Raw genomic sequence first — 26,379 nt, 5'->3', positions numbered from 1 at the left:
TCTGCAGGGAACCTACCTGAATCATAAAATTATGGTTAACTAGAGTCACAAGTGTAACCAAAGGTCTCACCCTCACCCCAGGCACCTGGCTCTGGATTCCTCAGAGATACAGTGGTACAGGAACAAATGACAGCCTCCAGGTCACTCATGTATTCTTCCATCCTTTGGGTACTCAAGGAGCCCCTGCCATGAGACACGCACTCACTATTATATGTACTGTTGACATTGTGGGAAGCAAGACAAACAAGAATTCTGCTCTTTTGACACTAACATGCTTAGAGAGAGTCAATCATTTAACCAATAAACAAACAAGCAAGAATAATACTGGAGGGACTTCCCTGGCGGTCCAGTGACTAAGACGCTGTGATCCCAATCGGGGGGCCCAGGTTCTGATCCCTGGTCAGGGAACTAGAACCCACGTGCCACAACTAAGACCTGGTACAGCCAAATCAATAAATAAAAATAAATCTTTCAAAAGTTTTTTAAAAAGAATAATACTGGATGGCAAGAAATGCTCTGTAGAGAATTACAATAGGGAGTTACTTTAGATGAAATGCCTGGGAAGGCTGTTTTACGGAGGTGACATTTAAGCTTGATAGAACAGGGCAGGAGAGGGAACGACAAGAATCCAGGATAAGTTCTAGATTTAAGTTAACTTGGTGCACTCAAAGCATGGTCTGAAACCTATGCCAATTTGCAAGCTGTCATCTCTCCACCTTGAGATAACTATGGAAATTGAAAGTAACCAATAAGAAATTTCTATAGCATTTGACAGAGAAATTTTATGTCTATCAAACATAATCTTGCATGCTTTTAATATTTCACTTTTCTAGTAATTCATTTTTATTTTACAAGAAGAACAGGTTGAAAAATACCCATTTTTAAAATTTGGTTTTCACCATAGCTAATGTGAGAAACACCAGTTTAACTACTTAACCAAGTGGATGAATACTGGTGCCGGTTCCTAAAATGGAAACGAGCAGGGTAGGAGTATATTCTCTGGGGAACAGAAACCAAGTGTGTATCGTTTGCACCCGGCTACGTTTCAAGTGTCCATGAGGTACCCAAGCCATGACACAGAATAAATTGATGGGTTTATGACTTTCACGCTATAGAGTAGATGATTGGGTATATGAGTTCTGGAGAGAAACCAGACTGAGAGACATGGATGTGGAGTCATCAGCACACAGGAGGCAGGTAAAGCTGTGGGACTGGATGAGACAATCCAGGACAGAGAAGGAAGAGCTAGCAGAGGAAACTGATAAGGAACAGCTAGAGAAAGGGAAGGAAAACCAATACAGTGTCATGGAAATCAACAACAACAAAAAAATGTTTTACAAAGGAGAAAGTAAGGACTTCTTTGGTAGTCCAGAGGTTAGGGGGCCGGGTTCGATCCCTGGTCAAGGAACTAGCTCCCACATACCACAACGAAGATTAAAGATCCTGCCTGCTGCAACTAAGACCTGGCACAGCCAAATAAATAATTTTTTTTTTTTTAATGGAGAAAGTAGTCATCTGTGTTAATGCTGCTCAGAAGTCAGGTAAGGCAAGAACAGATAAGTGACAACTGGATTTGGCAAATAAGAAGACCCTGACAGCAGCAATGTCAGGAGAACTGTGAGAACACAAACTTAACTGGAGTGTGTTAGTGAAAGAAAAGGTGACAAGGGAATGAGGCTATAAGAGAGAAAATTATCTCAAATAGTTTTGTTGTGAGGGCTGCAGAGATACTGTGAAGGCAAGCATGGGGTCAAAGGAGAGTTATGAAGACAGGTTTTCTGATGGCAAAACCCAGTAGAGACAGGAAGTTGGTGATGCAGGCAAGTACTAGAATGCAGTTCAGAATAATTTTGCCAAAACACCATACAGATAGTTCTGTATATCAAGATGGACACTTTTAGTAGCTATGGAAATTACATTCCATCTTCATTCCATTCCCTACAAGATTCTACTGGGACTCCATGATGAAGGTGAGGAATCAGGACATTTTGGGATTGCAGTAGAGACCCAAATCTCCTTCAGTGCTCCATCGTGAGGAAGTGGAAATGGAACGTGCCTAGTTTATGGAGGTTCCATGATATGAACCTAACATTTGAATCTTAAAAAGTTTCATCCTCAAATTATACTGATGAACACGTTCTTCCTCACCCACAGAAACTGACATTAAAACATGTTTGCCATTTTGACAGGAGTACAAAATCTCAAGCTTTGAGCAGAGGCTGATGAATGAAATAGAGTTTCGCTTGGAACGCACCCCTGTTGATGAATCAGACGATGAAATCCAACATGATGAGATCCCCACGGGCAAGTGTATAGCTCCCATCTTTGACAAAAGACTCAAGCACTTCCGGGTCACCGAAGGCTCTCCAGTGACATTCACCTGCAAAATTGTTGGGATACCTGTCCCAAAGGTAGGGGAAGATGAACAGCCAGTCAACCAACAGTACAAATCTGTAGACTCAGTGCCCTCAAGAAAGCCTTATCCGACTCTAGTGAAATATCCATACAGAGAATACAAACCAATACCAGAAAATTAACAAAGGCCAGATAATCTGACTAAAAAGATACAGTCAGGAATAGAATCATTAAGTAGGCAGAAAACAAATCAGATTACTTATGGGCATGTTAAAATTTTTGCAAAAGTTGAAAATAAATTTTCTTAGTCACAATCCTCTCTTTGGGGTTGTTGATCCTCTCAACCATCAAATTCACCAATCTGATACTTTTTTTTTCTATTTATTATCTACTGAATATCCACAGCCAACCTGTTAAACAAAGCGAGCTATATTTGTATCATTACTATTAGGTTGGTAAATGCAGAAAATGTCATATCGTTATCACTGGCTGGTGAAAAATTTTATGAGTCACCAGATTTTCTGGCAGTCAGCTGAGAGAGGATTTACACCCGGAATGTCTACAGCAGGGAATCTCTTCACTCTGCTTTCACAAACATTAACATGGCATTAGCGTGTATGGTTTGGTAACCAGGAAATGCAGAGAAGGTCAACTGCTACCGTACTTTAACTCACCTGTCTTTCAGAGATTCCCCTTGATACATGCAGAACTTAACATGAAAACCATGTAGACTTAAATTTTAGTCAGATGAGGAATTCAGCAAGTGAATCCTGGCCTCATTCCACTTGGTATAACACACCATACTATCCTTTCAAGTAAGGTCAGCTATTCTAGGCCCTGAGATCTGGGACTTCTAGCAGGAAAAGTTTCGAGCTATTCCAGTTTTCATTATTTTGCCTCTGAAGACCTGCCTGGCCCTTAGGGTGGCTTTTTAATTATAAAGTACAATAAAAATAATCAAAAGCTTTCTCTCCATCCTAAATTATTTGTAGTTTTTTACTTAAATATTCTATACGTACAAGTGGAGGAGCATATTATACTGTCATTGTAATACATCTGATAATTTTTCTCTGTTTTGTAAAGGATGGGTTACTAGTTGTAGAGATGGCAATCCATTCAGGCCTTATCCTACTCCTTATATCAGGATCCTCTAAAGATGTACAGAAGTGTGCATAGTCTCCTTGTCTATTGTTCATTTCAGGTTTACTGGTTCAAAGACGGGAAGCAGATTTCAAAGAGAAATGAGCACTTCAAAATGAAGCGTGAAGGAGACGGGACATGCTCTCTGCACATTAACTCCACCTCCAGTGACGACGACGGCAACTATACCATCATGGCAGCCAACCCCCAGGTGGAGACTCAGGGTTCCACGCTGTGCTGCATTCTGAGGAAGGAGCAGTTGATATCATTGTGAATAAACCTTGAGAAGTGCAAGTTACTAAGGACTGCTGAGGAAAATGAATGAGGAGCGCTGAGACTGTGTGTAACTGGAGCACAGGATCACAATTTACACGACTAGTCAGCCATTGATGGGTCATTCCACTCTTCAGCCTTTGAAGAGGACATTAGTACCATCTATTCACTAACTATATGCCTCAGCCTCTAGAGTACATCTTGTGTTTATCAACTCATTGACTCTCTTGAAGAGTCAATAAATCAATCTATCAAAGAATGATTTGCTATTTTTAGTTCTTTAGAGAATAAGCAAATTACTTGTGAATAGCCCTCACTCATAAAATTTTTTCTTCTTTTTTTGGTAAAAGTTGGAAAGTCATAATATTTCACTTTCCTTTTCTGAAGAGATCAGGACTTAAAATCCCCCTTAGCAGAATATGTATACATATAGCTGATTCACATTGTTGTATAGCAGAAACTAATACAACATTGTAAAGTGATTATACTCCAATAAATAAATAAATAAGTATAAAACTGAAAAAAAATATGGCAGAATAAATATTTCCAACTACTATGAGACTAGGAGGTACAGAACTATGATTTCTATTCTCACCAACTCCTATTAAAATGTTAGTTTTGAAGATAATCTCTATTGAGGAAAGCATAAAAACACTTGGCCATGATCTCTGCATGGGCCTGCAAATAATATTAAGTGCATAAGAACTCAATTTTTTTACATTTGTGTCTGTTCATTTTCAGCTTCAAAATGAAAGGCATCACAATATGCTTAAAAATCCTTTCCCCTGAAATGTTAACAGCAATTTAAAGAGTTATATTGTTTTTATCCCCCCTCCAAAAAACTCGTAATGGCCAAAAGCTAATAAAATTTTGGTCCAGAGAAACGTATGTATATTGAAAAAGTAGGGAGTTCTTTTTATTTTAATTTCCTTCATTTTCTGTTTCTCAGGGGAGAATCAGTTGTTCTGGCCACTTGATGGTACAAGGTTTGCCCATCCGAAGTCGACTAACAGCTGCTGGTCAGTCTCACAGGTAAAGACAGTGAGAACCTCACTTCTCCAGCCCCTCCCAAGCATGTACCTGCTGCAATGAGCACTGAAGTATGGGGCCTATAAACTGAAATATTGGCATCACTTGGGAGCTTGTTGCAAGTGCATAATTCCAAGCCCCACCCAGACCTACTGATCAGAATGTACATTTTACTAAGATCCCCAGGTGATTCACAAGTGTATTAAATTGGAGAAGTATTGGTTCACAGCACATTTTTAATGTTCAAAATTTGTAACCATCCCTAGCACCTGTGCATATAATATATAAATCAGACTGAACTAAGTTACCTTTTCCTTAAAAAACAGAAACTGTTAATGAGTATATATATACTAATAAAAGATTTTTGTTGTTGTCATTATCTCCAACATAACAATTGTCTCCAACATAGCAACTAACTTTCCTCCTCTCTGACTTTATTAATGTTAAGAAGAGACAGCCTGGCTTTCTCTTGAGTCGTATGGTGCCACAAAGTCTTAGCAAAGCATTTCATAGGTGCTGACATGGATGAATTAAATTAGACTTACCAAAGAAACAAAAATAGTGACCTACGTTTCAGATGCAGTATTTCACTACCGTTACAACTATACCTTCTTCTTCAGTTTTTTTTTCCCTTCTTCAAGAACAGCTGTTACTGTTGGTCAGTCTTAATCAATTTAGGTTCATGATCATCTTTAATGGTCTGGCAGAATTTATAAGCCGGGTTACATTTTATTACTCAGAGACACAGGGACCGCAGCTGCCTTGCTCTGAGTAATAAAACAGGACTTCTCTTTTGGCTCTCATTGAGGTTCAGATTGAATACTGATTTATTTGTTTATTTTGAAACTTTTGAACAACTGGCCAAACCCAAGGCAAGGGGAGCTGAGTCACTTAACCCAGAAACCCAGAATGACTTCACAGAGAAAAAAGCTAAAGCCTGCTTATTTAATTACAGATCTCACAAGATAATCCTACAGTGGTGAGATACTTAATACTTTCTTTTTTCACACCAGCTCCGCGCTATTACTTATTATTTCTTTATGGTTCAGCAACCCTTACCCCCACCCCCCAAAGAAATCTTTCTCCAAGCCCTATAGCCATGCCTAAATACCTATACGTTATATGTTTATGAATTGGTTTCTACTGTTTAATGCCTGAACGTGCTTGCTGTTTTAGAGGAAGGTCCCGAGTGCAAGAAAGAGACAAAGAGCCCCTACAGGAACGCTTTTTCCGACCACATTTCCTGCAGGCTCCTGGGGATATGGTGGCTCATGAGGGGCGCCTCTGTCGCCTGGACTGTAAGGTAGCCTCCAGCACCATCTTTGGCGCCAGACCTGTTCATATTTTGTATTTATTTGTTTGTATGCACCTATTTTTGTTTGTATTTGTTTTATAGTTGGTTTGGGGGGCTTTTTTTTTTTTGGTGAAAGGGGACTGAGGAACAAAGAGAGAAAGAGACCACTTTTTTCCACTCATAAGGTTCTTTTGGAGCATTTAATATCAGATGAAAGTATCGTATCAAGTTAACTCTATGTTTGTAAAAGACAACCAAAGAGGTGATGTAGTTCAGACATCTTCCGTATGGTACCTGAAAAGTCTTTATTACCATAAAGACATAAGGATGATTTTTACATCCTTGAAATGAACTGCTATGAGGTACAGCCTTTGAAAAAATTCTAGTCACTGGCTCCAAAGCAGTTTATGAAAACAGAAGCTGGTTTCTAATACTAGCTAACATCCATCACCTTTAACTAGTCTATAATATATTCTAACTTTTCCACTTGAAAATAGGTTCAGTTGAACAGCATGGATAGTACTCAGTATGAACAGAAACTTAAGTTCTCCTTCTGCCCTGACGCTGCAGAATGCTATGGAGATTAAGATGCAAATTAGTAAAGGTTTAAGGTTAAATATTTATAGAATCCACTCCTCTAGGTGGATCTTGCCCTCAAATTAGTTACCTAAATAATATTTGGGATGGACTGTTAATTTCTTCCACCCTAAATCCTAAAAGAAACCCATCCTGGGTCCACTCCCTAAAGATTCTGATTTAATATAGTAAATGGGCATCAGGATTTTCAAATATTCCCATGTGATGATGACACACAGCCAGCTTTGAGAACACTGGTTTAATGTCTGCCCCTTTCTTGGCCACCTCTTGGTCGTTAGGTATGTAAGCAATATATTATCTCTGAAACTGACACTACAGGCCTATTTTATCTATTTAGCTTTTTAATTCTTATTCATTTTAATCTAGTATATAATCATTACCCAAACTGGGGTCCAAATACTATACAGTTTAAATTCACACGCCCATCCATCCAGATCCCTCTTGTCCTGATGCCCTTATGGAGAGGTTTCTCACCACTAACATTCCCTCACTATCTATGTGGTGCCAGATCAGGATGAAGAAGTCAGCCACCAAATAAATCTGCCTATCATCAGTCTGTCATTTGCCTCAGCTGTCCTTTTGTTTATTAGGTGAGTGGCTTACCGCCCCCGGAGCTGACGTGGCTGCTCAATGGCCAGCCTGTCCTCCCCGACACCTCCCACAAGATGCTGGTCAGGGAGACCGGAGTCCACTCTCTGCTCATTGACCCGCTCACTCAACGCGACGCGGGGACCTACACCTGCATTGCTACCAACAAAACTGGGCAGAATTCCTTTAGCTTGGAGCTCACTGTAGTAGGTAAGGCTTGCTGCTGGAACCCCTAAACATGACTCCCTCCAAAGCTACTGCCCAAATATGCAGAGCCTCTGACATAATTCCTTTGTCCTTTGCCACACCGAGCCTCATCTCAGTTTCCCCTTCTGTGTAGTAAGGGCCATGTTCCATACATTGCTCTTGAAAACATATCAGTAAGCCAAAAACAAAATGCGGTACCTTGTGTATATCATGCTTGCAATAAATGATAGTCATTGTAATAATTAATCAATCAATTAATTACTAATTATTTGACTATCACTCCAGGAGTTGGTGATGGACAGGGAGGCCTGGCGTGCTGCAATTCATGGGGTCGCAAAGAGTAGGACACGACTGAGTAACTGAACTGAACTGAAATTCAGGTCACTTGCCCTACAGTTCATCACTCCAGGGTCTCCCCCTACCCCAAGCTTCTATGCCTTTGTATTAATGGTCCCTTTACATGGAATGCCCTTCTTTGCCTAGCAACCTCCTACTCATTCTCTAAGACTTATTTCATATGCTACCACAAAGGCACAGCGGACCTACCAGGCACATCCTCCTCTATGTCCACAGCACTCAGGAAAGGAGACACTCTTATAGCACTCATGGCTTCTGTGTAACTATTTTCTCTTTGCCTCCCTGAAGAGACTATGAGCCTCTGAGGCCACAGAAGCTTGTTCTTCTGTGCATTTCTGATGTCTGACTCAGTGCCTGGAACATGGAAGGCATTCAATCAATAACTAAACAAATGAATCCTTACCTTACAAGATGATGTCAGCAAACACTAATGCCTACAGTCATCATCCCCTGGGAGGTGTCAGCCCCTTGGGGTGTTAGTCCAGCTAGAATTAGCTTTCAGAATGAATGAATTCTTCCATTGAACTTTCTCCTGCTACCTCCCTTGCATGGCCCCTGAAATAAATCAGGACGGCATCAGAATGTTAACCTTCTCTCTAGGCTAGTAGCTGTTTCCTCTGTATTATCTTCTTTTTTTCCACTCTCAATCCCCTCTCCCAACAGAGTAGGAAAAGCTCATTCTGCAAGGATACACTGGTTGCAGCTTTTACTTTTTTCCCACTGTTTTGCTAAAGTATGGCCTCTGGAACCCTGAGATAGGAGGTGTTTTTGTCTTAACTGATTCTGCTGGGGAAAATAAAAATGCCTCCTTATGAAACATAATTTTTTTTAAATAATATACTTCTTTCAATTTTTATGGAGCAATAAAATTTCTCAAGGTAAAATATTGAGGGAAAATCAATATACCTTCTACAAAATAACCTCCTCTAAAAAAGAAAACAAAATATATTTAGTACATAAAATATATCATTTCTCAGCATTTACTACTGAGCAATAAAAGAAACTCCCTTAATTCCACACCTACCATTTGCATCCCACATGTGTTACCCAAATCCTTGAGCGTTCTCTCTCAAAAGATAGGCAGAAAAAATAAAATTAAAAAAAATTTTTTTAAGATAGGCAGAGGCAATTTTCTCATTTCTTTTTAAAATCATTTTTGGAGCTTTTATCAAGGCAGTGATCTTCACTAAGAAGCTTGAAAAGTGTTCTAAAGAAGAGAAAAGGTGGGTGGGTGCTCCCTCAGGTTCCAGAACTGTCCTGAATTTGAGGCATGGAGCCCAAGGCACTTACTATTCAAACTAGCATGGCTCTTCTCTCATTCAGCCAAAGAAGTAAAGAAGGCACCTGTAATCCTGGAGAAACTGCAGAACAGTGGTGTTCCAGAAGGCCACCCCGTGAGACTGGAGTGCCGGGTGATAGGCATGCCTCCGCCTGTGTTCTACTGGAAGAAAGACAACGAGACCATCCCTTTCACCAGAGAGAGGATCAGGTACAGCCTCCACACTTGGTCAAGTTCAGCAAAGCTCATCAGGCCGCCCAAATAAGTCTTCAGCCTTTTGAATCTGGCTCCTTCCACTTGCATAATGCATTTGCTTTATCCATGTAACTGTGCTTATCAAGAATTTATTCCTTTTTATTGCTGAGGGTTCGTCCATTGTACAATGTCCCACCATTTTAAAACTTTATTATTATTATTATTATTGCACTGCATGGCATGCAGGATCTTAGTTCTCTGACCAGGAATTAAACCCACACCCCCTGCAGTCAACATGCAGAGTTTTAATCACTGGACCACCAGGAAAGTCTCTAAAACCTTAATTTTTAAGCTTGAAAAGGTTTGAGGGATTTATAAAGATCTTGCATGTTTTGGTCATTTGTCTTTTTGTCATGTGTCATGTCATGAGTCATATTAGTACCCAGACAAAAACTTTTGACTGTAAAAAGTGAAAATAAAATAAGGCAAAAAAAAAAAAAAAAAAAAAAAAACATTATGGCAATACTCCTTTTCCATCTGTCACTACATGCCTATTTTTTAAGTAAATTTAAGGATCCAGTTTCTCTAAATGGATGCCTTGTTTAATTTCCCCTGAGGTGAAGTGACGTGAAAGTCGTTCAGTCGTGTCTGACACTTTGCGGCCCCATGGACTGTAACCTGCCAGGTTCCTCTGTCCATGGAATTCTCCAGGCCAGAATACTGGAGTGGGTAGCCTTTCCCTTCTCCAGGGATCTTGCCAACCCAGGGATCAAACCCAGGTCTCCCACATTGCAGGCAGATTCTTTACCATCTGAACCACTAGGTTCCCCAATTTCCCCTAACCATCCTTAATTCTTTGCCATTTTGTTTTTATGCCACAAGGTCAGCTTGTGCACAGAAACTGCCACTGAGAAATTATTATTACTGAGAATTATTTCTTCACAGTAAACTAAATTTGTCCTAAAGGATATTGGCTTTTACAGAATCTTGGCATCTAAAAAGTCTAAGTATAAAAAGGTCAGAATTTTCCTCTGGTAATACATAAGCAAGAACAGAGAATATACTTGAGTTAACCCTTCAGTGTAAATTATCAAAACATGTTACACCCAGCCTGAAATTCTGGTATAATTATGCAGGATGGCACTACGCAGTCAAGGTTGAGAACTACAGATATAGAGAAAACAGAAGGAAAGGACATGCAGATTTCCTCCTGAACTGAACTAAGTCAAATGCTGCCATGCCTAGTTGGTTATATTAAGAAACACTCCCTCCACCCTAAGGACTACACAGAAAACTATTAGAACTAATGAATCATATATTTTAAACATATAACCAACAAGGTCCTACTATATAGCACAAGAAACTCTGCTCAGTGTTACGTGGCAGCTTGGACAGGAGGCAAGTTTGGAGGGGCTGAGTCCCTTTGTTGTTCACCTGAAATTATCACAGTGTTGTCTGTTAACTGGCTCTGGTGATGATTTAGTCACTAAGTCGTGTCTGACTCTTGCAACCCCACAGACTGTAGCCTGCCAGGCTCCTCTGTCCATGGGATTTTCCAGGCAAGAATACTGGAGTGGGTTGCCATTTTCTTCTCCAGGGGATCTTCCCAACTCAGGTATCAAGCCTGAGCCAACTGAGCCACCAGGGAAGCCCCAATACAAAATATAAACCTTAAAAAAAAAATCCTCCCCCTGCAAAAGAACTGATGAATGAATTCAGCAAAGCAGCAAGATACAAAACTAACACAGAGAAATATGTTGCATTTCTTTACACTAACAAAGAAATATCAGAAAGTTTTTTAAAATCCCTTTTAAAATCACATCAAAATAAAATACTGAGGAATAAACCTGACCAAGGAAGTCAAGGACTCATATGCTCAGAACATTGATAAAGGAAGATGCTTCAAAGAAATGGAAAGATATCCCATGCTTTTGGATATCCTTGAGTGGTTCTGGCACAAAAACAGACAGACATGGATCAATGGAACAGAATAGAGAACCCAGAAACCCACACACCTAGAGTAAATTAATCTTTGATCAAGGAGGCAACAATATACAGTGCAGAAAAGACAGTCTCTTCAGCAAGTGTTGGGAAAGCTGGACAGCTGCCCGTAAACCAATGAAGTTAGAACACTCCCTCACACCATACACAAAAATCAATTTAAAATGAATTAAAGACTTAAATATAAAACATGACACCATAAAATTCCCTTAAGAGAACATAGGCTAAGCATTCTCTGACATAAATCATAGCAATGTTTTCTTAGGTCAGTCTCCCAAGGCAACAAAATAAAAGCAAATATAAACAAATAGGACCTAATCAAACTTATAAGCTTTTGCACAACAAAGAAAGCTATCACAAAACAAAAAGACAATCCACAGAACGAGAGAAAATATTTGCAAACAACATAACCAATAAAGGCCTAATTTCCAAAATATGCAAGCAGCTCATACAGCTCAATATCAAAACAAACAAACAACTGAACCAAAACCCAGGCAGAAGACCTACATGAACATTTCTCCAAAAAACATATCCAAATAGCCATCAGCCACATGAAAAGATGTTCAACATTGCTAAGTATGAAAGAAATGCAGATCAAAACTACAATGAGGTACCTATACCTATCATCTCTCACCAGTCAGAAAGGCCATCATCAAAAAGTCTACAAATAATAGGGACTTTTCTGGTGGTCTAGTGGTTAAGACTTTGTGTTTCCACTGCACGGGGCACACGTTTGATTCCAGGTCAGGGAAGTTCTGCATGCCACAAGGTACCCAGCCAAAAAGAGTCTACAAATTATAAATGCTAGAGAGGATGTGGAGAAAAGGGAACCCTCCTACACTGTTGGTGGCGATGTAAATTGGTGCAACCACCATGGAGGAACCACTAGGGAGAACAGCAGGGAGGTGCCTTTAAACATCAAAAGCAGAGTTACCATATGATCCAGCAATCCCACTCCTGGGCATTTATCCAGAAAAGATGAAAACTCATTTGAAACACTGCAGCACTACCTACAAAAGCCAAGACGTGGCAGCAACCTAAGTGTCCATATATAGATATAGATACATACATACATCTACATACAGTGGGATATTACTCAGACATAAAAAGAATGAAATAATGCCATCTGTAGTAACATGGATGGGCCTAGAGATTACCATACTAGATGAAGTAAGTCAAACAAAGAAATGTTATATGATATTATTTACATGTGGAATCTAAAAAAAATTATATGTGAACTTATTTACAAAATAGAAAAAGATCACAGACATAGGAAAAACTTATCGTTACTGAAGGGAAAGGGTAAGGGGAGGGATAAACTAGGATCTTAGGATTAACTACTATATATAAAAATGAGTTTCTGGGAACCCTGAACTCTCTCCAGATACAATGCAATATACTCTTTCTTTTCTCCAGCATGCACCAGGACACAACTGGGTATGTCTGCCTCCTCATTCAGCCAGCCAAGAAATCAGATGCTGGATGGTACACACTGTCAGCCAAGAACGAAGCGGGCATCGTGTCCTGCACTGCCAGGCTGGATATATACGGTAGGTATAAGGCATCGGTTGACCTATGTGATAGGCAGCTTAAAAATCTTTTTTTTTTTTTCTTTTAGGATCAGTGTAATATGTTTTCATAAATGAATTAATTGGTTTTTATTTTAGTGCTTAAGATATTGATTTTTTAAGTCATTTTATTCTACTCACCTCAGGGCTTTTGTACACTTTTCCATTTCACTATAAGGTTAACCTTCTTCCAGACGAAGTTTTTTTCCGTACTTCTAATACAGCTACTTCAGAGCATACATGGGCTTGTACTTATGATCACCCAGCATCTTCATGCCATCCCCTTGCTGCCATGGGTCACCCACAGGAAGCCCTCCCCATGCCTGTAATTCCCCAGTCATAACTCCACATGGCAGAATTTTCCAGACCCTATTCATTTGTTAATTCTTCCACAAATATTTATTAACTCTCATCTCACAACCAGATTAATAACAGAGAGCTGTCCTGAAAGTGATAATCGCTCAACAGGTCCAAGTCTTTGCAAGCCCGTGGACTATACAGCCCATGGAATTCTCCAGGCCAGAATACTGGAGTGGGTAGCCTTTCCCTTCTCCAGGGTATCTTCCCAATCCAGGGATGGAACCCAGGTCTCCCACATTGCAGGTGGATTCCTTACCAGCTGAGCCACAAGGGAAACTTTCACCCTTGCTAAGTCGCTTCAGTCGTGTCCGACTCTGTGCGACCCCAGAGACGGCAGCCCACCAGGCTCCCCCGTCCCTGGGACTCTCCAGGCAAGAACACTGGAGTGGGTTGCCATTTCCTTCTCCAATGCATGAAAGTGAAAAGTGAAGGGGAAGTCGCTCAGTCATGTCTGACTCTTAGCAACCCCATGGACTGCAGCCTACCAGGCTCCTCCATCCATGGGATTTTCCAGGCAAGAGTACTGGAGTGGGGTGCCACTGCCTTCTCCAACTTTCACCCTTAGATAGTCCCAAACCCATGAGATTACTGTAATTGTTGTTACCCTCCTTTAAATGCCAAAGAAACACAGAGACTCAGAGAGGTTAAGTGACCACAGCTGGAAAGTAAATTCAGATTTTTTACATCATTCCTTCGAGTCATGTTTCTAAATATTTAACAAATTAATCTTTACTAATGTATTTGTGTACTCTACTATTCTCCTCTATAATTTTGACATTAACTGGCATTTTAAAGAAATATTTCTTAATCCAAAAGAGTAATCCTTTTTAAAAAAAAAAAAAAACTAATTGGTTGGGTTAATATTCCTTACTGATTTAACATGATGAACCAGAATAAGAAAGAAAAAGTAACTATGCATAGAACCTGAGGCCCCTGCTACTTACAGGTACACACCAGATGCATTCCCCTTTTTTTGACAGCACATAGGAGTCCTGGCCTGCCATTTTCCCTCAATCTAATATTTAGAGGAAATACATAGCTTTCTGGTTATTCTCTCTAATCTGTCGACTTGAAATTCAATTGTGAAGGAAGTTGACTCTAATGTACTTTCCCCTGGAAGGGTCCGGAGAAAGAGAAGCCACTGATATGCTTCTTAATCTAAGCTAATGCCTTAACCATTTTACCTACTTCACCATGTCGGAAGGAAACAAGTCTCCAACCAAGAAACTGCTACCAATAAGCCCTGAAACCGATGACACTTGTCCAGATCCTGCTCTTCCGTGACGGAGCCCCCACTTCAGTTCATCCCGGCTCACATCTCCCAGACTCTGGTCCTGATTCCACAGATCTGGGAGTGGGCGAAGGGATAGAAGACTAAGGCTGAGATCAATCCACTTCGCCCCCCACAACCACTTCCTACCTGCCCGAGGAACCGGGACAGTAGGCATCCCTCCTCGCCCGCAAAGGAGGGCTTCTAAGAGTAGCTCCTGTCAGGTTAAGATGCCGAGAGAGCTGAGGAAAAGCTAAGAGGCAGAGGGGCCGCGGCGAGGGACTTGACTAGTTCACAGTTGCTTCACTTACCTGCTCTCTTGTGGAATCGCTATTAAGTTTTGTCCTGTTTTGTAGCTTTCCAAATTTGATTTTAATCAGTTCACTTAGAGGCATTTAGACCCTGAAAAACTAATTGGAAATAATGAAATCAACAAAGAGCCCATTTATAACTGGGAATGCTACATGCATCCATGATTCCCCAGGACCCAGAGCATCAATGTTTCCCACCTGGTGCTCCTTGTTCGCCACCACCAGGTTCTTGGAAACCTGATGAGAGGGCTGCTTGGTAATTTCTCAGTCAGAGGCAACGCCCAGGACTAAGCAACCAGGATCCCCCTTGGACAGTGTTTAGTGAACATGGAAATTCTAACACGTTCTCTTTTGTCCCCCAACCCTGGTTGATTGCATATGTTACTCTTCGGTCTTCTGGCTATAACTAACTAGAACATGATTAGGGCAGTAGGTAGGTAAGTAAGGGTGATTAGGATTAGCAGTAAGTACTCGTCAGAGGTCTGGATTCATCTTTTGTCTTCCATTTCCACAGATATCTCATCTCCTCCTTCTGAGGAGCCCTCCCTTGAGAGCCTACAACTCTCTCTACACCCACACCCGACCCCAGCCCCTCTAGACTCCATGCTAGGTCAGTGATGTTAGGTCAGGAGATAATTTTGAGATATCACACTCATCACCCACTCTTCCTTCTTATAGTCCCAGATTTTGCTGGATTAGAATCATGGGGGTTGGTATTACAAAATCAAAAGATCACGAGCCCAATTTCCCTATTCCTAGCAGGACAGGAGAGATTTTATTGATTTTTTTTTCCTTTTTTTACAAATGAGGCATTTCAGACCCCGCTATTCATATATTTCAATGATTTACCAAGATCCCACACAAAGTGCTGGCATGAGGACAGAGCGCACCCCTGCTGTGTACCTGCTAGACTGTATTCTTTTGATTGTAACACATGATTTGGTCCATTTTCCAGCTCAGTGGCATCACCAGATCCCACCACCCATGACCGTCCGGCCCAGTGGCAGTCGCTATGGATCCCTCACCAGTAAAGGACTTGACATTTTCTCTGCTTTCTCCTCCATGGAAAGCACGATGGTGTATTCCTGCTCTTCTCGGAGTGTAGTGGAGAGTGATGAACTTTAAGAATGTCTGGATGCCTGCTGTGTAAGGGGGCAGACTGTGGAGGGGGAAGGAGGACAAACCAGATAAGGTGGTTTCCAATCAACTGGATTTGAGTAAGTTTCCATGCTGCCGGACTTGTGGCAAGGAGAGCTTTGAGTAAGTCAGCTGGGGACTCCTGCATCTCTCCTGGGAGAGATGGAGGGCTGTACCTTTTAAGATTCCAACAAAATGAGAAGATAATATGGATGAACCAAAGATATAACGCAGATGCTGTCCACTGCTTTGGGAAAAAGTTAGCATGCTCCTCTGCCCTCTGCTGTGTTAGGGGTGTTCAGGCCCTCCTAAGAGCAATGAGGGGCCAGATGCTTGGGCTGAAAGGAGTTAGACAGTAGTGACCTTAGGTATCCTAACTCACCAAACAATGCAAAGGGAAAAGGCAAGGGGGTCGGGGGGAGGTGGTGTCCATCACCTTTCACTGATTGCATTCATAGCAGAAGTTTTGGATTCATTAAATCAGCTTCTACTTAGCACTAGGAGACTGTGCTATACAACTCACATACGTAGAGAAGCACTTTTGATGTGCTTATCCTGGGTATATTGAGCCACATGATAAAGTGCCAAAATGTGCCTGAGATACCAAAAAAAAAAAAAAATCACTGAATGCTCAATATTGCACAGTGCACTTATTCTATAGCCAAAATAGGGACCCACCAGCCTGCCTGCACCATTTTCTTTTGAATATGATGGTGAGTGGTTTTTCTCTCTGAATATATACATAGATTCTATAACTAAAGTGTTGTTAATAAACCAACCAGAAGGAAATCTTCTGCGGGGTCACTTTTAAAACTACTAGCTTCAGTTGCCACTTGCAAAACTATACAGGCATCATCATCATCTGCCCATAGAATAATGACTCTCCTGTTTCTCCCCTCATCCCCCAAAGTCTGCACATCTATGAAGCAATGAGAAAGGAAAAAATGCAAACAAGGAGAGGAGGTGATGAGAGAATGGTTTTTGTTGTTTCATTTCCCCGAGCAAAGCAGTGGTTGTGGAAGGAGAGGTCTTTAATAGTTGTGAACTGCTTTGAAATCATTAGTCAAATTGCATTTTCTATTCAGAAAATACTATGCTAACTGAAGAAGTGGGAAGGAAAAGGAATGTGCCTCTTTATTCTAACTCACCAATTCAGAATTTGCCTCTCCACTTAAGGAATATTTAGACTTACATTCACTGTGATAGCCCAGTGCCTAGAAGATTGCTTAGCACAAAATAGATCTTTGATAAATATTCATTGAATGAATGAATTTTACATTAGAGAAATCTACAATGCATGAACCAGTCAAAACATTGCCCTAGGGATGGTCGTCATGGCACAGTCTGCTCCAGATTCACTAGGGAAATGATTTGGAGTATCTGTTAGCAACTCCCTGTGCCCAAGTCTTTGGTGTTCTCTGAGCCAGACACCCTCAGCTGGCATCTTACTCAAGTGAACAAATAGTAATTGCTTAGAAAGGCTTGAAATTTCCTTCACTTTAAGGCAAAGATTTCCAGTATAAAAATAAATTCATTCACTCAAAAAATATTTTGTGTGTCTACTCTGTATAAAATGCTATGCTAGAGATTGTGGGCCATACACAAATATGATAAGACACAGTACCTGCCTGCAGAAAGCTTAGAATCTAGCGGGAAAGGTAAGATAAAAGGCATGTCAAGTTCTGCTCTTTGGAGCAAAAATCCTTTTGTCAAACGGAATTTTCTAGTGCTCTTCATCCTACATTTTTCATGACTCTAAAAATCATCTAATTATTTTCAATCTTAATTTCTAAATAAATACCATAGGTTAATTCTTAAGAAATAAAGATTTCAGCCAGTTATTTAGCAGAATTATTAGATTTTTCTCCCTTTCTTATGTATGTGGGAACAATAGTAAAGGTATAGGCAACTGCAATGATATAGAATGCATTTCATACAGAATGCATCTTAGAATACATTGTTTCCATATTGGCTTCTATTATCAAATTTCTTTATGACCAAAGAGAACTTTATAAGTTCAGGATTGCTTCTCCACAATTGGACACCCAACCTCCTCATCACATCTATTAATGTAAACTCTAGACAGTTCTCCCATAAGAGGATATATTCTTCATTTCTGGGTATATGTCTTAGCTTTCTCAAGATTTTAGGATAAATATTCTATTTAACCACTAGATGGCACTGTTGAGCCTAAACTATAACAAGCTTTAAAATTCCTCGAATTTTAACTTTTGGATTATGTTACAGCAAAGTTTCTCAACCTCGACACTGTTGACACTTAGGGCCAGATAATTAGTTGTTGTTGGGGAATCCTCTGCTCACTGTAGGATGTTTAGCAGCATCCGTGGCCTCTACCCACTGGATGTCAGTAGTAGAGCAGCCACTCCCCAAGTTGTGGCCACCGAAAATGTCCTCAGATATTGCCTTGTTATCTAGGAGGCAGGATCCCCTTTGTTAAGAACTACTGTGTTGAACAAATCCAAATTCTACTGGAATTCAGTTACAATAAGGAATACTTATATAAGAAATTTCAGTTCTGCTGAGTAAGTTTGGACTCAACATATCCAAAATCAGATTCATGGTCTTCCCTTTTATAAACCATTCATCATCCTAGTTTAATTATTTCTATTAGGGGCACCATCACAGTCCTAGTAATCCAAATGGAGTATTTAAATCATTTTTTGTTTCTTCTATCTGATCAATTGACAAATCATATTAACTCTAACTCTTATTTCTTTTATATTCAGGCCTTCCTTTCATCCCCCTTGTGGTTCCCAGCTCAGGCTTTCATTACTTTCTTAATTTCCCTCAATACTTCTGACTTTAACCATAATAAGAGACTTCTAACTGGTCTTCCTGCCTCTAGTCCTGCTTTTTATCCCCACTCAAGTCTAGCCCTGATCTCAGCATCAGACCATTCTTCCTAAAGTACTGTTTTATCTGGGCTTCCCAGGTGGCTCAGCGGTAAAGAATCTAACAGCCAATGCAGGAGACACAGGTTCGATCCCTGAGTCAGGAAGATCCCCTGGAGAAGGGAATGGCAACCCCTGCCAGTATTCTTGCCTGGGAAATCCCATGGACAGAGGAGTCTGGTAGGCCGCATCCCATGGGGTCACAAGAGTTGGACACAACTTAGCATGCACTGCTTCATTCATAACATTCCTCTAATTTTTGGACCCCAAGAGATTCCCTGGAGCCAACCCAGGCCAGCTGTTCTGCCCATGCAATTCAAGCCTTGCTCCAATATGATCCCAAAGCTTTTCATCCATTACTCAGAAAACACACCCAGTGCACCAGTAAAATTAACACAGGCCCCTGCTTTCCACCCATATGGCTCTTTTCTGCCTCCACCTGGAACGCTTTCTCCCCAATCCCGATGAAAATCTTACCTATTGCTTAAAGGCCATCTCAAAGGCTACTTTACTGCCTCTATGAAATATTTTCCTGGTGTCCCCCCAACCACCCCAGAAAAATACAGTTGACTTTATTTGAAATCTTATAGCAAATTTCTTGAGTCTGGAAAAAGAGATTAGTTTGTATAGAACTTTGTATAAAACACAGCTTCTATATACCTGCCTGTCAGTCTCGCCTGCACTAGATTTTAGCTACTTGTTGGTATGGACTGTGTCAAAAGTTTGCCATGGCAAAATGTTGCCTTATACAGAGTAGGCACTTAATAAATATTTATTGATCTAAATTGAACTTTAAATTTCTATGCAAGTCAGTAGGTTTCTATATAAAATGAAGTCAGTCTACAGCAGTGGTTCTTAACTTTGACTGCATATTAGAATCTCCTGGGGAGCTTTTAAAAATCCCAAAATGTCCTTCCCTGGAGATCCAGTGGCTAAGACTCTGAGCTCCCAATGCAAGCAGCAGGGGTTTGATCCCTGGTCAGGGAACTAGATCCCACAAGCCTCAACTAATACCCAGTGCAGTCAAATAAATAAATATTTGAAAAAATAAATCCCAATATCCAAGCCACAACCCCAATCAGTAAGTCATAAGTTCTGGGGTTCTGGCATTGGAATCAGTATGTTTAAAGCTTCCCAGGTGATTCCAGTGAGCAAGTGAGATTGAGAAGAGTCATTTTATTATCATGGCTTGATCACAGAACTTACCCTAGAAGGTCGGAAGGGATGCAAATAGCATAGGCTATGGTGTTGGTGTCAGTGAAGAATGCACTTCCTCCCTTTTGCACGTGTAATGCCTGCCTGGAAAGCAGAAATAAACATGCACTTTGGCCTCATTAGACCCTACTGTCTTGCACTACACTCGTTGGACATGTAGCATTCATGAAGCCCTAAATCTGCAAAAATGGACCAGGGAAAGAGGGAAAGTTGGGACAATTCTTCTGGCCCTTTCTTCAAAAAGCTATGCCGATCCCGTAAGCTCCCTTCTAACCAAACAAGTGAAGGACTTTTCCTAACTTGGTGAGTCATGGAAATGGGGATGAGAAGGATAACGGAGAAAGAAAACACACCATTAAACCTGAACTGCCAAGCAACTAACAAAAAAAGACGACTTCCTCCTCCATTTTTGTGTTCATGATACGTCCAAGCTACACTGTCTATGGTCCCTTCTACATCTATCCCCCATTCTGTGTTTTTCTCCAAGACGCCCTGTGTCCCCTGTTCTGTAATACCCTAGGCTGTAACCCACCCCTCCTTTCCCCTTTCCCAGCATGCTTCGTGCTCCGCAATGACCTAATTGCTGCCCCCATGTATCTTGGCTTGGTGTTCAAAAGAAACCAGTCCAAACTGAACAAATCTTGAATGCCTGAGGGCCTTTTAAATTCATGGCGGTGCTGCACCTTTAAAAGCAGTTGCTTTCTTACTCCCATCAACTTCTGATATTAATAGAAATGCAGGCAAAAGGGAAAAAATCAGGTTGGGAGGGGAGGTCTTAAAAACTGAATCCGACACCCAAATTATTCTGGTTGATCAGACTCCTCCCGTCCTCTTCCTCCCCACAAAACTCCCAAAAAACCTTTGAAACTGAGATCCTGGCCTGAGTCTGTGAGTATGTGGGCTATGTATAATTTGGTGGTAAACTCAAAGGCAAATTTACTCATAATGACCTTTATTCAAGGTCTCTTCCCAGGTAACCTGGACTCAAAGCATTTCCAATGATGGTCGAGTTGAAAATCAGTGTGCCTCACCAGGAAGATGAACAGTTACTTAGATTGCAATAGAGCTTGTCGAAGTCCTTTTCACCACTAATTGCCTTGCCTTGTTTTAAGTGGATCAATATTTCAGAAAGTTAATTACTGAAGCATTGCTGGAAGAATGCCTAGCATCTTCTAAACTTTGACAATGCAGTGGTCATCAGTATGCTAAAAAAAAAAAGTTGCTACTACCATGTTTTTTAAAAATCTGTGCGATGCAAAAAAAATGCGTATTTGTTAAAAATATGTTTGCCTCTTTTTTCTGTCTAATTACATTAGTTAGCATACTTGGTGTTGTAAAACCATAAACATGATGTTTTTTTGTTAATATGTAAATAATGGCCACTTCAAACGCAATAGCCTTGAAATTGCAAGAAATAGAGAAAGAACTCACTTTTCAATCCTCTGAGAATTGTGCCATAAATGCTGAGAGTAAGCATAAAGAAAATGGCTGTACTGTAGAGGCATATTCGCTAATTTGCTAGAAGATTTAACATACAAGTGAGTAGAAAATGTTCCCCTACTAATAAAAATTAAAATATTTCAACATTATTTGACAATAAATATTTGAAGGTTGAAATACATAAACATTTTTCTTTAAAATGCAGAAAACAGTGCTAGTTTCCAGGTTTATCAATTGTTTTTTAATGATTAAGCTGATTTTTTAATATACAAATATTCAATACTTAAAAGTGATTTTTAAGTTATTCAATTGTATAAATTATTCAAATTCTTTGCGACCCCATGGACTGTAGCCTATCAGGATCCTCTGTCCATGGGATTTTCCAGGCAAGAGTGCTGGAGTGGATTGCCATTTCCTTCTCCAGGGGATCTTCTCAACCCAGGAATTGAACACCGGTCTCCCGCATTGCAGGCAGACGCTTTACTGTCTGAGCCACCAGGGAAGTCATAAATTATTCAAATTGAAAAAATTACCACATATGCTATAACCTGGTCAGATATCCCTAGAGGAACAGAAAGGTGACTGGGTTTTAATCTTCCTAAAACATCCAGCAAACCCAATAAATCTCTCATAGAATGTTTTTTACTCTCTAAGATAAAACTTCATTCTACCTCCTAATTGAAAATAGAGACACATTAAAATGAGACTTAAAGATGTGAAAGATGGGGTTCGGGGGGTGGTTTGACCAGTTTCAACTGGAAATTAATGGAGTTATAAGTATAGTTTTCTTACAATAAGAAGTACTTTAGTACCCACTAAGAAACATGAATGATTTCACATAGTATGGTAAGAAAGAATTGTTTGATGTTCCAAAATTCCAAAGAACTTGATATTTCTACACAGATTCATTGAGTTACCTGCAAACTGGAGGCTGATTCTTGTAATTTCTCCACAATTAGTGGTGTAAGAATCCAGTGAAATATGTTCTAGTACTGCCCATAGCAGTCACTACCAAAAGATTACTAAATGTATGTGCACACAGTATAAACGATTTTACTGTGTATTTTAAGGAGAGTTAAAGTCCCGAAATAATTCCAATGAAATAATTTCAGCGCAACTGTATTTTTTTTTAATGCACACTAGTAAATTAACTTTTACTTAGTATTGTTTTTAGAGATACTGTATCTTTTCTGATTAAATTTCACTTATTTTTTCCAAGCTTTAGCATTTTTCATGACCTACTCTCCTCTCTCATTACCTTCTTGTCAAGATAAAAATCTGTAAAATATTTAATAGCATCCAGAGAGCGCCTTATTTCTAGGAATTCTCAGGGGAATTCCAAGGGCTTTTTAAGCATTCAGGTAAATTTCAGACATGTTTTCTAACTTTTCTATAACTCTGGATTTTGTTTCTTTATTTGTAAAATAAAACATTCGAGGCTTTCCCAGGATGAAGGGTAAGATAAATAAATAAATATTTATGAAGAGTTTACTGCACAGACCCTTTTAAAAAGTGATAGCAGGGGTTTCTTCATTCCAGATAAAATGGTAAGAATATTTTTCTCCAAAGTAAGTAGTTGATTTGTTTTAAAAGTTCACATTTCTTCCCTATCCCACCATGTCGTTTCCTTAGAAGGGTACTACATACACTATGGGGGAACTGCCTCTTCCAAGATTCTATGCAGTTGAAAAAAAATCTGGAGAAAAATCAAATAAATTCAAGAAATATCCCAGCTGCTTTCTATAGGCAGATTCAAGGGAAATTAATTTCAACACAACCTAAGGAACTCTGACTCCTGCATCTATGACTGAAGCTAGTGGAAATAATGGCTCCGCAGTGCACGGAGAAATAGTAAGAGAGTTCCTGTATTCCTTTCTGGCTCAAGGAGTTCAGGAAAACTCTGTTATACTGTTCTAGGCTCTAATGAAGAAACGTTCCATACTGGCACGTCATTGGCCTTATGTTAAATGAATCGACCTGAGGATAACAGATAGATAAGGACCCTCAAAAATGAGCATAACCTTTGGTCTCTGTTTTCAAATTCTTAGCTCCATCAAGCCCCAAACAACCCTCATGATTCATTGTAACCATGAGGACTGACAAAGGATGTACTCTATGGGAGTGTGCGCGCGCACAAATACTCACACACACACACACACACACAGCTAACAATTCAATCATGGTCAAGTGACACACATCTTATCTTTTCCTTTCTCTTCCTGTATGATGACTTCTTCTAACCTAAAAATACACCAGGCCCCAGAAGGCTCACAAACATGCTATGCTTCCATCTCAGGAAGCTTGAGTCAACTTAATTTCTAAAGTACTTTTTTGGTTATTGAAATCCTAATGGAAAAACTATTATAGTAAACATTTTGAAACGTGTGAACTATATAAACTGTATATTTTGCCTCTATTACTAGAAAGCAATGAATGGATCTTGGCTTTTATTCCTTTCCTCTGCATCATGCATGTTGGGTATTCTTTGGAACTGAAAACCAGTGTTCACTTAAGCCAAAATGTTTGTGAGCATTCACTGTCTTTGTCCAGAAGTATACGGTACTCTATCTGGGTAGGCCACATCATCTCCATGCCACCCATTGCTGTTTTCTAGTTGTGCTTTCTTGAAGATTTGAGAGGATTGTGTTTTGCTTGGAAACTTTGCAATTAGAAAACAAAGAAAAATTAAAAACCAGTATTTCATTCAACCTGGATGGTACCAGTATTTAATTCAAACTGGATGTTTTAAAAACCAATTTAGAGAATGTGATGGACTGTTTCTTTATTCATTAAATAAAATTTTATTTATTCTCAGTTAGTTACTGGGTTTGTTTTGGGTTGTGCTTTGGTTCCAGTCTTCGTATGTGAGATGGATAAGTTCTTCCTCTCAGTAGTTTTTTTTTGAGTATTTTGGGGGACTCACTGCCAGTTTGAAATAGCAATCCAAAAGTCCTGTGTTCATTCAATAAAACACTCATTAAGCCTGCACCATCTAGTATATTCATGACCAGAGAAGGGAATGGGTATACATGTGAAAAGGCTGGTCATGTAATTATGTGCTTTGAAATTTCTTTTACCCACAGGTAGCAAAAAGGGATATCTTTAGTGAAACCTAACCAGAGAGCAGAGCCAAAATGAGTCCAAAACAACACTTTGCTTTTACTATAAGACCAAAATTAAGTGAGCTGAGCTTTAACTGTTGAATCCTGCAGCCACAACCCAAAGACATCCCATCTGGCTCATATCCAGCGGAAATTTTAGACCTTCATTAATATAAAGGTCACCTCATTAGGAAATTGGCTGTAGCTAGATGTTAAGAAAGCCTAATCCTTCTTAAGATCTATAAATACAAAGAATGCTACATCAATATAATCAGTTTTGAGTAATGAGTTTAATGGTGTCATAGTACATATTGTTTAATTAAGCAATTCTCAACCCCATTAGCCAGTTAGACTCACTGGGAGAATACTGAAAAAAAATATCTAGGCCTCACCTCAGAACAATTAACTCAGTTCTTGAACTGGGGGCCTGAGAATTGGTATATTTTTCAAGATTCCCCACGTGATTCTACTGAGCAGGCTGGGCTGAGAACCACTAGCTTGGATGGCCCTCCCCATCTTGATAGCCCTGTTCATTTGTATATGGTTCTTCAAGACTTCTGACCCTGGTGTCTGGCCTCAACTTGTAGCTAGCTCCTAGGGAAAGCCCACATAAAATAACTAAAGGAATTCAAACGATGCCTGGGAGTGGGTCTTCTTTTATTATTTAATGTCTCTCTTAGGAGCTCTTATGGCACATATCATTGATACTTCATATCATTGAAGCATTCAGCTAAACCCTGTTTAGGGCTACTTACTGATTAGTACATGTATGTTCTTGACTGCCTACTCAAGGACAAAGATGATGCTCGGTAAGCCAGGGTATAAATAGAGGCTTGATAATGTATGGTGATTTATTGAGGAAAGGGGTCATGGATTAAAGAATATTTTTAAATTTCAATATGTTCTGTTATCAAACTACAAAGAACATAGATTTTCAAAGGTGAGACAATATAGTATATTGCAGCAACTAGGACATCCCTGGTGGCTCAGTGGTAAAGAATCCGCCTGTCAGTTCTGCTGCTGCTGCTGCTAAGTCACTTCAGTCGTGTCCGACTCTGTGCGACCCCATGGCAGCCCACCAGGCTCCTCCGTCCATGGGGTTTTCCAGGCAAGAGTACTGGAGTGGGGTGCCATCGCCTTCTCCGGCCTGTCAGTTCAGGAGACACAGATTCAGTCCCTGGGTTGAGAAGATCCCCTGGAAGAGGAAATGGCAACCCACTCCAGAATTCTTGCCTGGGAAATTCCATGGACAGAGGAGCCTGGTGGGCTACAGCCCATGAGATCACAAAAAAGTCAGACACAACTTAGCGACTAAACAACAAAAGCAACTTTTAGGTTGCTTGGTAATTTAAATTCTATTATGTATAATAATATATGAACTTTAAGTTCAAAAATATTTTAATTTGTTTTATCCAAGCTCCTAATCCATAAGCCACAACAGCTTCCTCAACATACAGTTTGAAGAGTTTTACCAAAGATTGCATTTGATCACTGAGACCCATTTACTCTTCCTTCAACTGTCTTTCAGGAAAAAAAAAAAAAGTACATCAAGTACTAGGAAATCTTAGGAATTTGCTAAGATCTAAGTTGCTTCCAGAGATTTCCAACAGAAATGAGCCACTAAAGCATAATAGTTAACAGATTCCTACTCTTTTCGGGGAATGGGGATGGGGAAAAGAGGCATAGGATTAAAATCACATTTTAATTAAATCATTTGATTTCATTTCCTGTTAACAACCAAAAAAGAAAT

General features: G+C 39.9%; 1 protein-coding gene across 4 annotated transcripts in view; it reads left to right on the top strand.

Annotated features, from left to right (window-relative positions):
* MYPN (myopalladin) overlaps positions 1-24,346 on the top strand; it is a 114,723-nt gene extending 90,377 nt beyond the window's left edge. For all 4 annotated transcript variants that reach the window (XM_070364520.1, XM_070364519.1, XM_070364518.1 and 1 more), the window contains 8 exons: positions 2,190-2,411; positions 3,557-3,706; positions 4,718-4,800; positions 5,974-6,100; positions 7,279-7,486; positions 9,164-9,329; positions 12,732-12,865; positions 15,780-24,346. In XM_070364520.1, coding sequence (XP_070220621.1) covers positions 2,190-2,411; positions 3,557-3,706; positions 4,718-4,800; positions 5,974-6,100; positions 7,279-7,486; positions 9,164-9,329; positions 12,732-12,865; positions 15,780-15,949 — 1,260 coding nt within the window. In that variant the 3' untranslated portion in view covers positions 15,950-24,346. The remainder of the gene's footprint in view (positions 1-2,189; positions 2,412-3,556; positions 3,707-4,717; positions 4,801-5,973; positions 6,101-7,278; positions 7,487-9,163; positions 9,330-12,731; positions 12,866-15,779) is intronic.
* Positions 24,347-26,379: the final 2,033 nt, after the last annotated feature.

Source organism: Bos mutus, chromosome 28 (genome assembly GCF_027580195.1).
Source record: "Bos mutus isolate GX-2022 chromosome 28, NWIPB_WYAK_1.1, whole genome shotgun sequence".
Classification (NCBI taxonomy): Eukaryota; Metazoa; Chordata; class Mammalia; order Artiodactyla; family Bovidae; genus Bos; species Bos mutus.
The sequence above is the reverse complement of the archived record's forward strand: the minus strand, read 5'-3'. Positions and strand labels throughout refer to the sequence as shown.